The sequence below is a fragment of the Callorhinus ursinus genome, unplaced genomic scaffold (genome assembly GCF_003265705.2).
Source record: "Callorhinus ursinus isolate GAN/ISIS: 27379988/994484 unplaced genomic scaffold, GSC_fseal_2.0 scaffold51, whole genome shotgun sequence".
Taxonomy (NCBI): Eukaryota; Metazoa; Chordata; class Mammalia; order Carnivora; family Otariidae; genus Callorhinus; species Callorhinus ursinus.
In genome coordinates, this window is record NW_027397113.1 from 1,075,056 (window position 1) to 1,087,468 (window position 12,413).

Sequence of the window (12,413 nt, forward strand, 5' to 3'; positions counted from 1 at the left end):
GTGCGGCCGGGGCCCATGGGGCCACTTGCTGTGGGATAGATGAATGATGAACGGATCTCAGAGGATTTCCACGCCCCCACAAGCACAGCCACCTCCAGGAAGCTTCCCAACACTGCTCAAGGAAAAGCCATCTCTGCCTCTCCAGCCTTCCCAGCATGGCTGATGGGACAACACCCTTTATCCTTGCTCCCTGCCCTCGCCCTGCCGATAGCCCCTGTGGAGGGCTGACCCTGGGGCAGGAGCTGGGGCAAGCTAACCAGAACTGGAAGGAAAGGAAGCCAGGGGCCGCCATCACCACCATCAGCTGACCGTCGGCTCCCTGCCTGGTGGTAGGAACTCCAGGCCCATGCTGTCCTCTGGCTGTGGGCTCCGCAGAGCCGAGGACGATGGCCACCACCATCACGGTGACACCTGCTCTGTCCACACAGCTCAGAATCCGCCCCCCCGACACACACACACACACCAACTTTCCAAACCTTTTGATTACTTTGGGGGCTCGCCTTCTCCTCCCTTGCCTTCCAAGTCACGTACTGACCAGGCCCAGTGTGCACAATGAAGAGCTCCCACAAGCCAGTGACAGGATGAATGACCCCACGAGACACGGGCACAGGGCCTGAAGGGACAGCTCTCCAGAGGAGAGGCACACGTGGCCACGAGGTGCAGGGAACGGGGCTCCACACCACACACCGCCAGGGAAGCCTGCAGCAGAGCCCCATGGAGATGCCCCACAGACTGCCAGGAGTGACAACCGTCTCTGTACAGCCAGAAAACGACAAGCGTTGGCGAGGGCGTGGAGACAGCGTGGCACACGGGGTTCTTCTGAAAGTCACACATGCAACAGCCCCATGACCCCCATGGGGCCCCTCCTAGGGACAGCCCACTCCGCCACCTGCAATGCCGCCAGCAGCAACACTAGGCTTCGGGGAGTGTCCGCCCCGGGCAGGTCCAGGTCCGCAGCTCCGGCTGTGCAGCCGGGGGCTAGGGGAGAAGCCTGGACGGAGCAAGGCTGTCACATGGAGAAGCAGCGCCGGGGGAGGTGGGGCTGTGCCCTGGGACAGCAGAGGCCACCCCGAGAAGCAGGGCACACGCAGGACAACTGCTCCCGAGGGTGAGACCACAAAGGCACGGCCACAACCGTGGGCACGCTCTTCCAAGGAGGGAAGCAGTTTCCCAGCTGCTAAGTGCCCAGAAGACGAAGACGGGCTTCCCCGGGTGTGGTCGCTGGGGCGCCCCCGGCCACGTGGGCCAGCCACAAGCACCTCGCACTCCTGTTGACTCCAAGAGGCTCAGATTGTAGCAGGTTCTAGAAAAAGACGCTTTCCATTGTGATCACGGCTAACGAGCAACAGCTCAGAAGCACTTTGTGCGAACACACCGAGTAGAGACACCCCGTCAGCACTTCCCTCGCAGGCCGAGATGGCCCGGCCCAGGCCCGTCCCTGCCTGGCATGGGGCTCACAGAGTCCACAGAGCTCAGGCACCCAGAGGCATGTGGGCATGGGGAGGGAGCGAATCCGCCAGGGCTGGCTACAACTATTGGGGCCAGAGACAAGAGCGGAGAACAGACTGGGCACTGAACAGGGAGACCTGGCAGGTCACTGAAGGGAGGCTCAGGAGAGGACACAAAAGGCCACAGAATCTGCCCACGGACAAACGAATGAGCAAAATGTCATCTATGCACACAGTGGTATATGACCCAGCCTTAAAGAGGAAGGAAATCCTGACACCTGCCACAATGGGGATGGACCTAAAGGACACCAATCACACTGACTGAAATAAGCAAGTCACGAAATGACAAATACTGCAGGATTCTACGTGTACGAGGCCCTTAGGGGGTCAGATTCACACAGAGAATGGATGGTGGGCGCTGGGGCCAGGGGAGGGATGGGGGTCGGTGACTTCTGGGGACAGACAGCGGACGGTGGACACTGGGGAAAGTGGTAGAGGTCACTGTTTCATGGGGACAGAGTCTCCATTGGGGAAGACGCAAAGTTCTGAGGACGGATGGTGGGGCTGGCTGCACAATGGCGGGAACGTGCTGAGTGCCCTGAGCTGGGCGCTTGCTCACGACTGATTAGATGATACATTTTATACATTACGTGAGTTTTACTAAAAATGAAACAACATGAAAGGAGAGGGGTATTCTGACCACACCCGTGGCCTCCCTCCTCTTCTAACTTCTTCCCAAATTCCCAAGCCTCTCTTGGTCAGACGCCCCCAGCCCCCCGCCAGCGCATGTCCTCCCTGGGCAGGGCTGAGTTCTGGCCAACACAGCTGTGGGCATTGGGGAAACGGTGTCTTACTCACCTGTTAGGCGAGCACCAGGCACCTGGGAAACTTGGCTGAAGGCATGACCTCAAGGCCTACCCTAAGCTTCTCACTCTGTCATTCTGTCTCCATGGCCAGCCCAGGGTAACAGGACAGCCAGGTGCTCAACAAAGACTCAGTACCTGCCGTTGCTGCTGGTAGGTGGGGAGCTGTCCTCAGCCCAGAAGGCTTTTCTTGTCTATGGAGCCCGAAATGCACAGGCCCCAGGTCTCTGGCTCCCAGAAGGCGCCCTATCTGCAGGGCCCCAGGTCCGTGGGTCCTGGGCCACGGGCTTAGGCAGGATGACCTCACTCCACCTGGGCCTCAGGGCAGGAGAGCACTGCAGGTGGACAAGGCACATACAGCATAGACACAACTACCATCATCCCGACTCAGCAATTTGGCCTCTTTGTCTGTTTGCCTGAGCAACAAACAAAACAAAGCGAAAAGAGAAAGCAAGCCAAGGAGAAGTAAAACCAAACTCCTCCCCAGGCCAGTCGACAGGAGGTACTCTCAGGGCCTGCGCAAGCCCCTGGCCCGGTCTGCGTGCTGTGCACGGCCTCCGATGGCTCTCGGTCACCAGCACCTGCCAGGAAGGATGCTGCGCTGCAGGGGGACAGCCGGAAAGAGGTGCCCTGGCTGCCCCCCGAGGCTGAGATGCCAGTGCTGTCAACGTGGCGGGACAAGGCAGCATGGCTCCGGCAGAGTTCAACAGGCTTTCTCCAGTGCTTTAAAACAGTGAGGGCGCCAGGTACTAGAGAGAGGGTGTTTAGTCAGTGGGTCCAAACGTCCGGCCTAAAGCCCCCTGCTCCCCACAACAGCACTGTCAGATCCAGGCTCCTCCTGGGGCGCCCATGGCCCTGGGGTCTCCTGCCCTCTTGCTCTGCCCTCCCTGGAACAGGCCCAGGCCTGCTCTTTCATCTCCAAGGTGCGGCTCCCTCTAGCAGCTCCCTGAGCACCCCATCGGGCCCTCTGCCCGCTCCATCCTCGGGGCACCCCACCTGGGCCCACTCTGCAGGGATGGCGGCCAGGGGAGCTCCAGGTGTAACTACCTGTCAGAGGGGCCTGGGGAAGGAGCATGGCACCGCAGGTGACAGGTGGCATTTGCAGTGAGCGACTCCCACATGACCCTCCCCGGCAAGGCTCCAACTCTCTATGAAATGCTGAGCACTGAATGGGGCAGCGTGCACGTGGGCGGAGCGCAGCAGAGCAGACCCGGCCCCGCCTGGGTTCAGCACGCCTGTCGGCCACCCCGACAGCGCAGGGTGAAACGCACGCTCCGGCTCACGGCCGATCCAAATGGGTCTGCAATGACGCAGCACTCTCCTAGTCTCCAAGGACACACGACAGTGACCGACCTCGGGAATGTCGGCGATGGGCAGCTGGCCGCATGCCATGAGGCGGCCCCGGGGGAGGCCCCTCGAGTGCAAGGCAGCTGGCCCCCACCACGCCCGAGCAGAATGACAGTTGGGGCGGCACCGGGACTCCCCCGGCTCCCCATTATCACTTCTGGAAGCAAGGACGGGCACTGGCGAGCCCCCGGCCTGCAGATGCCCCAAAAGTAGAAATGAGCCCCGCGCAGACGGGAGGGCAGGGCACTCAGGGCCTCGTTCTGCCTTTCCACTCAAATAATGCAGGTGAAGAAACCCCGCCTCTCACACACGTCCTCGGCCCCCACCCGGCTGTCCTGCCCTGCGGGGGACACCAGTGTCGAGAGACGTGGTGGCTGTCACGACATGGGGGGGGCGGCCCTGCAGATGTTGTGCCCCAGGCCAGGCGCTGCTAACACCCGACGGCGCCCAGGGCGGCCCCACACAGACAAACCCCAGCAAGGAAGAGCCTCACCTTTTTGCTCTCGGGCAATTTTTCGCACGCCTTCTCTGAACTCAGACAACACCTGCAGGTAGGGCATGACCGTGGACTCCAGCTGCGGAAAGAACAGGTTCACTCAGAGTCAAGCTTGGCCTATATTTATGGATAGGGCTCGGCGCGCGTGGAAGGCTGGAAGGGGCAGGGATGCCGCTGTCCCAGAGGTGGGACACCCCCCCCCCACCAAACACTTGGTCTACACCGGGTATGCGGGTCCCCGCATGGACGACGCGGACCACAGACAGGAGGATAGCTTCCCTCCTGGCCCAGCCCGACAAGTTCTGCAAGCCACTCTGTTCAATTGCTCACAGGAGTGGTTCTGCCTCCAGTCAGACACGCTATTCAAAAAAAACCCTGTCTTTACAGATAAACGGTTCAACGTGGGTGTCTGTCGGGTAGGCTGTTCTGGGAGGCTGACGCTGTCGCTCCTGGGCTGGGAGTGGAGGCCAGCACCATGGAGCCGGGCTGTGCCTGCGTCCGACCTGTGGCCACACACACGCTTGTGCAAGAGGAACCAGAGTCTCCAAGAACTGTCACACACACACACACACACACACACACGTTCGCATCTACGCCACAGTTAACTACCTGCAGTAACCCAGGAGCGGTGCTGGCACGGAAAGCCTGATAGAAAGACAGCAGAATCCAAACTGGAGAAACAATGATTTTATAAAATCTTTTCCTTTACATCTTTCCTCTTTTTCCAGTAGGCTTTTAAGCAAAATCTCTCCCTGCCTCTTAATTAAGTCCTTCGGTGGCTCACTCACCGAAGTAATAATCACTACCCACAGAAGCCAGCTAGGCTGACAAGCCCCCCGCCTGACCTGGCCTCCCGTGTCCCAGTCCTGCACCCAGCTGGGGCGCCGTGCTCATGCAGGGGGACCGGCATCAGGGTTTTTGCTCTTTATCTCCACCAGGCACGGAGACTGCCATGGTGAGCCTTGGCGCAGGGGGACGGAGGCCTCAGCCAGCAGGGTCTGTGTGGAGGAGGGGTGCCCTGGTGGCCCTGTGGACCCCACTCGCGTGCACTGCACACCACTCAGTACGGGCCTCATCAAGACTATCTGCCCCGCTCCTAAAACAATTCAGATTTGGAAGCTGACACAGAAACTTCAAAAGCTGTGAAGCCCACGAAGGGGTCCCGCCCTTTGGCCTGGCAGGCCTGCCTGCCCTGTCACCTCACGGCTGCTTGTTCCCACACACAGCCTTCAAAGGGCCCACTGAGGTCACGCGCAAAGCCCCCACACAACCAGCACATTAAAAGCACTGTTTTTAAGCTCGAAAGCAGACTGTCTCTAGTGCAGGTCTCTTTCTCTTTTTCTAAGAAACTCAGTGTGTAGCGTCATGTACACAAGACGAGAGCAGTTGTGTGGGTTTCCTTTCTGAGAAGCACCGAGGGAGGTTAAAGCCTTTAGACCAACCAGCTTTAGGGCGAGTGGAGCCCGGAGGATGTGGGCCCAGAGCTCAGCAGGCCTTCTTCCTGACACAACCTGGTTTCTTTTCGGAAGCCAGTTCTTGGGGAGACAGCTGTACGCTCCCCCTGCAGAAGAAGGGTCTTCACACTAGCTACCATCCAGAAACAAAATTCTAAAAGGGTTTGGCCTTTTTACTTTGTCCTTGCTTCCTGTTTTCCTTTAAATAAGTTAGATCTAAATACCCACACACACATTCTCATCAAATCATTAAAGATCAGGCCTGAAGAGTATCTGAGATGAGCCTGAACAAGCATGTGCCATGAGGGAGGGTCATCATGCAGCGGAAACCGCCAGTACCGGGGTGACGCTGGCCACTGCTAGGGAACTTTCTCCCCACCAGACGCACCGCCCGGTGTGCTATCTGAATGCACGTGTGCAAGAATGTCAGCGCACAGGAATCCATTACCATGTGGCTATAGCTCAAGCAAAGTTGGTCCCGTTGAGCCTGCTATCGGGGACTGAGCTCACGGCCGGCACATGGCAGTACAAGCACCCCCAAGAGTGGGTCAGGGAGCAAGATTGAGCTCGCGCACGCGGGGGGCGGGGGAGGGCAGCTGACTGTGTTCAATCCCCAGCCGGGTCCAGGTGAGCCCCAGGGCTTGGTCTGGAAGGTCCAGGGCCGGTGGGACCTAACATGGGCCTCCAAATGTCCACAGGGCTGGCCCAGGAGGGGAGCGAGGAAGGGAAGGGAGCAGGTGTGGAAGGCAGGAGAGTGTTCCTCGACACGGGCACCATTTCCCGGGGAGGGGGTGCGACCCCCAGGGAGGGACTTCTCTGTGCCCAGGGGTGCTCTACTCACATCGAGGCTGGTTCCAGGTCCTCTCACTGGGAATCCCAGGGAGCTTTCCTCCTCGATGGCCCCGAAGATCTACAAAGAGAAACAGACGTGCAGGATGAATGTGTCAAGAGGTCCTGAGAAGGGGCCCGGGGTGACCAGACCTCCGCGGTCACGGCCGAGGCCCACTGCCTGCGTGCACACGGCATGGCGAGTGCCTCAGGTGCCTGCAGTTCGAGGGCTGCCTACCTTCAGCATGTGGGTGAGGTACAGAGCGATGCTTTCCAGCAGAGCCCGGTTGGGGGTCCTCCTGGCAGCCTTCCGGGCCGCCATGTACAGGTTGCACTGGCTGACCAGAGCCCTCATTTCTTCCAAGACCGTGCGTGTGTCGACGTTGTCACACAGGGCCTCGTGCACCGCTGCCTTCTTGTCATAAAAGCTAAGCAAGAGGAACGGGAGAGTCAGCCAGTAACAGCACACGTGCACCCGAGCGGTCCAGCAGCCGGAACACGGTCCACGTGGACGCAGCACGCTCGCGGGTGGGTCTGCCACGGGGCAGCACAGAACACGGGCGTGCTCGCAGACCCCAGAGAAAAGTCTCCTACCTCTTGTTCAGTTCTGATTCTTCATCTTCCCACTTTTCAAACCGACCGGTTATATCAACGGGAGCTCGAAGGATGTCTTTCACATTTAGGAAAAACTCCTGAGGTCAGAAAATTTGGATTAATCTCATTTAGAAGACTTTTCCACCCGAGCAGTATCCGGGAGAGAGCTATCACGGTGAAGCGCGTCTCCTTCACATATAATCTGGAAAACCACGGCGCTGACATGGCACCGGCGGCCACAGGGAGTGGAAGGTTCTCCTTCAAGAGGAGAACGGGTTCCAGGCTTAGCCTGGGATACCGGTGCAGCCGATAGGTGTGTGGGAAACGTGCCCCACGGACACCAGAGGAACGTGGGCACCTGACTCTAGCAGGTCAGCATGGGTTTCGGGAAAGGGGCGCGGGACCAACTGCCCCCCCGAGAGTACAGCTGCCGGCACCGGCCTCCCGTTCCCCATCAGCAGACACGGGAGCGGGAACGACCCCGGCGCAGCAGAGTGGAGGAGGAGGGGGCACTTACGTTCATGAACTTCTCATACTGCAGTGCCGACTCCATGGTGTTGCTCGAGTAATCCAGCGTGTCCTTCCAGGAGTGCATGAGGAAGGCCAGCCGCAGCTGCCGTGCTGGGACGGGGGACAGCACCGCGGTCGGTCCCCTCAGCCCCCCGAGCAGCCACCGCCACCATGCCTCCACAAAAAGGGGCGCTTGGGTCCTGGGCGGTCAGGCTTACCGGAGTGCTTCTTCAAGGCATCTTTAATGGTGATGAAGTTTTTGAGTGACTTGGACATCTTGCAGCCAGCGATGGTCAGGTGGCCCGTGTGCAGGAAGTAGTGCACCCAGCAGTCATTCTCGAAGTAGGCCTGCTCGGGACGGGGTGGAGAGGGCGAGCTTGGGGCGCCATGAGGCACCTCTGCTGGCCGGGTGCTCTGCAGGCACTTTGTTCACGCAGTGACGCAGAAGAGGGGGCAGCTCTGTGAGCGGGGGCCACTGGGGTTCAGAGGGATGGCCCTGGACCAGTGAGCCAAGAGGCAACAGCCAGTTCCAATCCAGGCCTGTCTGTTGCCAACACTCAGGCTGTTTGTGCAGGAAATCAAACCGAACAATGAGGGTTCAAATCCCACCAGCCAGACCCTGATGTGGGCATCAGGCCATGCTCAGCACCTCGCTGGCAGCGCCCCTGGCTGCTTCTACCACCACGGGGTGGGGCGGGGCCTCGAGCCCCCCCTCAGTGGACACAGCGACCCCAGCCTCCACCTACCTCCGACTGGGCCAGCTCGTTGTCATGGTGGGGGAACCGGAGGTCAAAGCCCCCCCCGTGAATGTCCATCGAGGCTCCCAGGAGAGTGCCTGCCATGGCAGAGCATTCGATGTGCCATCCCGGACGCCCCTAAAGATCCAAACGGGACCGCGTGACCAACCAGCCTACCCTCGGTCCAGGCCTTCAAGTGTCCCGTGTTCATGACCCTCAAAACCTCTGAGCCTTATTCAAGGTCCCAGCAAGCGCTGCAGGCCGAGGCGGGCTGAGGCTCACGTTACTCCCAGAACTGCCCAGCCCGGACCAGAGGCAGGTGCCAACACCCCCTCCCCCAGCCCTGGGCCATCGGGACCATTGTCACAGGGAACATCAGAGGGTGGACTGGCCTCCAGCAGCAAGCACCACTCAGAGTCTAAGGCTGTGAGGACACGGGGGCCTTGTAGTCCACCCACCCGCACCCCAGCGGCACAGGGGCAGAGTCCCGGAAGGGAAGTCACGTGTCCACAGGCCCACGAGGGTCTGGGGCATCCGGATCCCCAGAACAGGGTGCGCCCCCCACTGCAGCCCGCGCCTTCCTGGGAGCACACCTTTCCCCACGGGCACGGCCAGGACGGCTCGCCTGGCTTGGAGGCTTTCCACAGGGCGAAGTCGTTGGGGGACCGCTTCTCGCTCAGGCGGTCTGCCGAGATGCTCAGGTCACCTGCGGACACGAGGAAGCGGGTCACCCAATGCTGCCTGGTGGACAGAACCATGTCACTGCAAGGCCGCTTCTGGGGGCTACTGGCCAACGCTTCGAATTTCCACTTATTTCCTCAGTCAGCACGCGGCTTCACTACGACCAGATGTTAGCGCTGCCCCAGCGCATCCATGTATGAAACCGCATATAAGCTCCGATTCTCGGGGGACCTGAACCACACCTGCCGGCTCCCCAGATACCCCTCTCCCCGCCCGCCCCCCACAGCTGCGGCCCGGGTCTAGGGTAAGCCACGGCTCTCGGGTCTGAGGGGTAAGGCCATGGTATTTGGTGGCAGCTCTTGCAGGTGGGGCCTCGTGCCAACGGTCTGCACAGCTCCCAGTGTCTGAGGACCAGTGGATCCTGCTGGATGTGGCCCCTTGGCCCCAGAGGTGGCAAATCAGGTCAAGTTCGCTTCCCGGACGAGGCCCCCCGGGAAGGCAGACATGGCCTATGTCAGGCGGGAGCGACAGGAAAGGTGTGCACAATCACCGATCACCATAGGAGACTCTCTGGACCACACACAGGACCCGTGGAGCGCCTTAGTGGCCACGAAAACAAACACCAGCAGTCTCCTTCAGGCAGTGACCCGGTGAGTGGGAGCAGCACCAGGGCCTTCAGTGCGGTCCCCGCTGCATGGCCTCAATGCTGCCTTTCCCTGGGTGCTGTCGCCCCCTCGTGGACAACTCCAGAACGGTAACGACAGACCCGGCCTAGTGTCCAGGGCTGCCAACGCGGCCTGACCTCAATGACCACCACCTTTCAAGTGCGGAGCCAGGCAACCGCGAAGCCGCCCTGACAGCAGTTGGGAGGGAGAGTGCGCTGAGCATCTTTTTACAACGGACCCGATGGCTACAACACGGGTGCTCCGAGTAGAAAATGAGGAAAATACAAGAAGGAACCAGGAAAGAAATGCCACAATCATGAACGAAGGGATGCTTGCTGTTGGCCCTTTGGTGTAAGACAGACCCAAGCAACAGAACAAACTCTACCCGCGCCCGTGGAGACCTCTCAGCGAGCAGGTCACCGCATCACACCAATGACACAGATGGTTTGATATGGTGCCATGACATTCTTTTAGCCCCCCTACGTGTGGCAGATAACGTATATTTAAGCTTTTAATTTCCATTATTACTCATGAATATATTCTGATTTTTAAAATTTTGTTTTGAGAAATTCTGTGACAGAGCAAAGAGGACCCTCTTCCACACACGGCCCGTCTCCCACGCTTCGGCAACCGTCACTTCAGTAGTACTTGCTCTTTGCTCTAGTCTTTAAGACGAGTGAGTCACACAATCCCTTCTGCTCCCCTGGTGTCACTTCTCGTCTCCCTCCCCAGAGGCGACCCCCGTGACCCCACACACATCAGGAGCCGTCTCTACTAGAGTCCCCGCATGCCAGCGTTCCTGCAGTGAGGAGCTGATGCTGGGGGTCACAATGTGCTGGAAGCGGGCCTGTCCCCAGAGGAGAGCATGTCCCTCTTCGTCCCTTTGTACTTGCTGTTGGATTCTACTACTCTCGTCCCTGGAACGCAATGCGATTCTAAAGTCAGTCTGGAAGAAGAAAGGTCCAAGAACAAGCGATATTTAAGAACTCCGGGGGGGACCCAGCTGGCTTAGTCGTAAGAGTGAGACTCTCGATCTCGGGGTCACGAGTTCGAGCTCCACGTTGGCTACAGAGATTACTTAAACAAAAAACGACAAGAACAAGAACCCAGCTGCGGCCAGATGGCAAGGTCGGCCGTACAGCCGCACGTGCGCTCCCATCTCTGGAGCTCTCCTTCCCCCTACTGGAGGCGGGCTCCCTGTGGCCTCGCCACCCAAGGCCCCACGTCCGAGCTCCCTGCGCTGCGCGGCCCCACTCTCCCTGCACCGTCTCCAGTCACGTGCAGTTTTGTCAGACATATCTGCGAGTCGTCGGTGTTCATTCATCAGTCTTGCACACGTTTTTCCATTTCATTCATCTTTGCGAAGAACCAGAGACTGACTTCTTACGTTATTTCTGTTCCATTCTCTCTTCAATCTTTATCTCCTGCTCTCTCCACTGCTCCTTCAGGAGCTTTTGGGCAGCTCACCCCACCCATCTTCCATCTTTGTTCTCTAACTACTAATTCAAACTACAGGCTGCCCTAAGCTGCAGGTTGTGCCGTGGTGTCACTCAGGACTGTGACGGGCACTGGGTCTGTCCCCCGTCCATGTCCCTTTAGTGCCAGTTGCCGGCTCAGTGTGTCATGGGCAGACGACACAGGCTGCGTAACAAGCGACCGCTGGGGAACCACAGAGACTTCCTCCATGGCCGGTGTGGGTCCTGCGTGAGCATGAGGGAGGGGCCCTGCCTGAATTCGTGCTGTTGAGTCCCAATCTGCTACACAAAGCCCCACTCCCCGTACCCCAATCCTTGCGGGTCTTGTGACCCTCAGCCTGCCTGAGCCACTGCATGTGGGCCCTGCGCGGTTCCTCCCCTCACAGACGTGGGCCGCCGGCCACACAGCCCCCAAGTGCCCTTGAGGAGACGCCTCCTTTACTCTGACAAACGCCTTCAGCCTTCGATGGCCCAGGGTCTGGTACTAATACTACCGAACCACCTTAGTCTATCGTTTCTCCACGTTTCCATGCCGTCTTGTGTGAGGTTCCGACGTCTCTTCACAACAGAGCCCCAGAGGTAGAAGTACTTGATCCAAAAGTATTAACATTTTTATGGCCAAACTGCCTTCCAGAAACACTGGAGGGTAGACAGCATGTGCCCCAGCCATGGGAGAGCCATCCCTGCGCCACGGGACTGCAGCTTCTGTGGTCTGTCCCAGAGTCCCCGAGAGTGTAAGGGTGGAGAACACCATGAAAGACAAACCTGATTTGGCCTGGTCCTGGGAATGCCTCATGTCTACACTGAATATGGGGGACCCTTCTTGAAGAATGCCGGACAGGGGGCTGGAGGGGCTGAACCCCCACAACCAAAACCACGAACAGTCCCCCCTGGCCCGAGCCCCACCAACGGCAGGAACAGCACGCAGACACACTGTCCACGTGTCACGTATCACATACTTGTAACCAGAACGTGAGCTACAGAAGAGGTCACGGAAAACCAGAGGAACCTGTGTGCAGTGCTGAGCTACGCTCATGGAGAACGATCTGCATGCAGTTCAACTCTGTGTTGCTCAAGGGTCACTGTGAACACAGGGGCTGCTACGCACACACTACGCATGCGCATCACTTGCTGGGACGAGAGAATGAGAGAACAGCTATGAGGTGCTGCCACTGGTGGCGTGACCCCACCCGCTCACACCCAGAACCGGGAGGTTCACACAGGACCTCACGGTGTGACACGCCCCCGCTCACACCCAGAACCGGGACGTTCACACAGGACCCGACGGTGTGACACGCCCCCGCTCACACCCAGA

The 12,413-nt window shown here is 59.2% G+C and overlaps 1 protein-coding gene across 3 annotated transcripts in view; it reads right to left on the reverse strand.

The window, feature by feature from the left end:
* CARS1 (cysteinyl-tRNA synthetase 1) overlaps positions 1-12,413 on the reverse strand; it is a 44,364-nt gene that overhangs the window by 5,721 nt on the left and 26,230 nt on the right. For all 3 annotated transcript variants that reach the window (XM_025878211.2, XM_025878210.2, XM_025878212.1), the window contains 8 exons: positions 8,871-8,983; positions 8,287-8,415; positions 7,759-7,888; positions 7,548-7,651; positions 7,031-7,128; positions 6,675-6,864; positions 6,450-6,518; positions 4,152-4,233 (listed from right to left, as the gene is read on the reverse strand). In XM_025878211.2, coding sequence (XP_025733996.1) covers positions 4,152-4,233; positions 6,450-6,518; positions 6,675-6,864; positions 7,031-7,128; positions 7,548-7,651; positions 7,759-7,888; positions 8,287-8,415; positions 8,871-8,983 — 915 coding nt within the window. The remainder of the gene's footprint in view (positions 1-4,151; positions 4,234-6,449; positions 6,519-6,674; positions 6,865-7,030; positions 7,129-7,547; positions 7,652-7,758; positions 7,889-8,286; positions 8,416-8,870; positions 8,984-12,413) is intronic.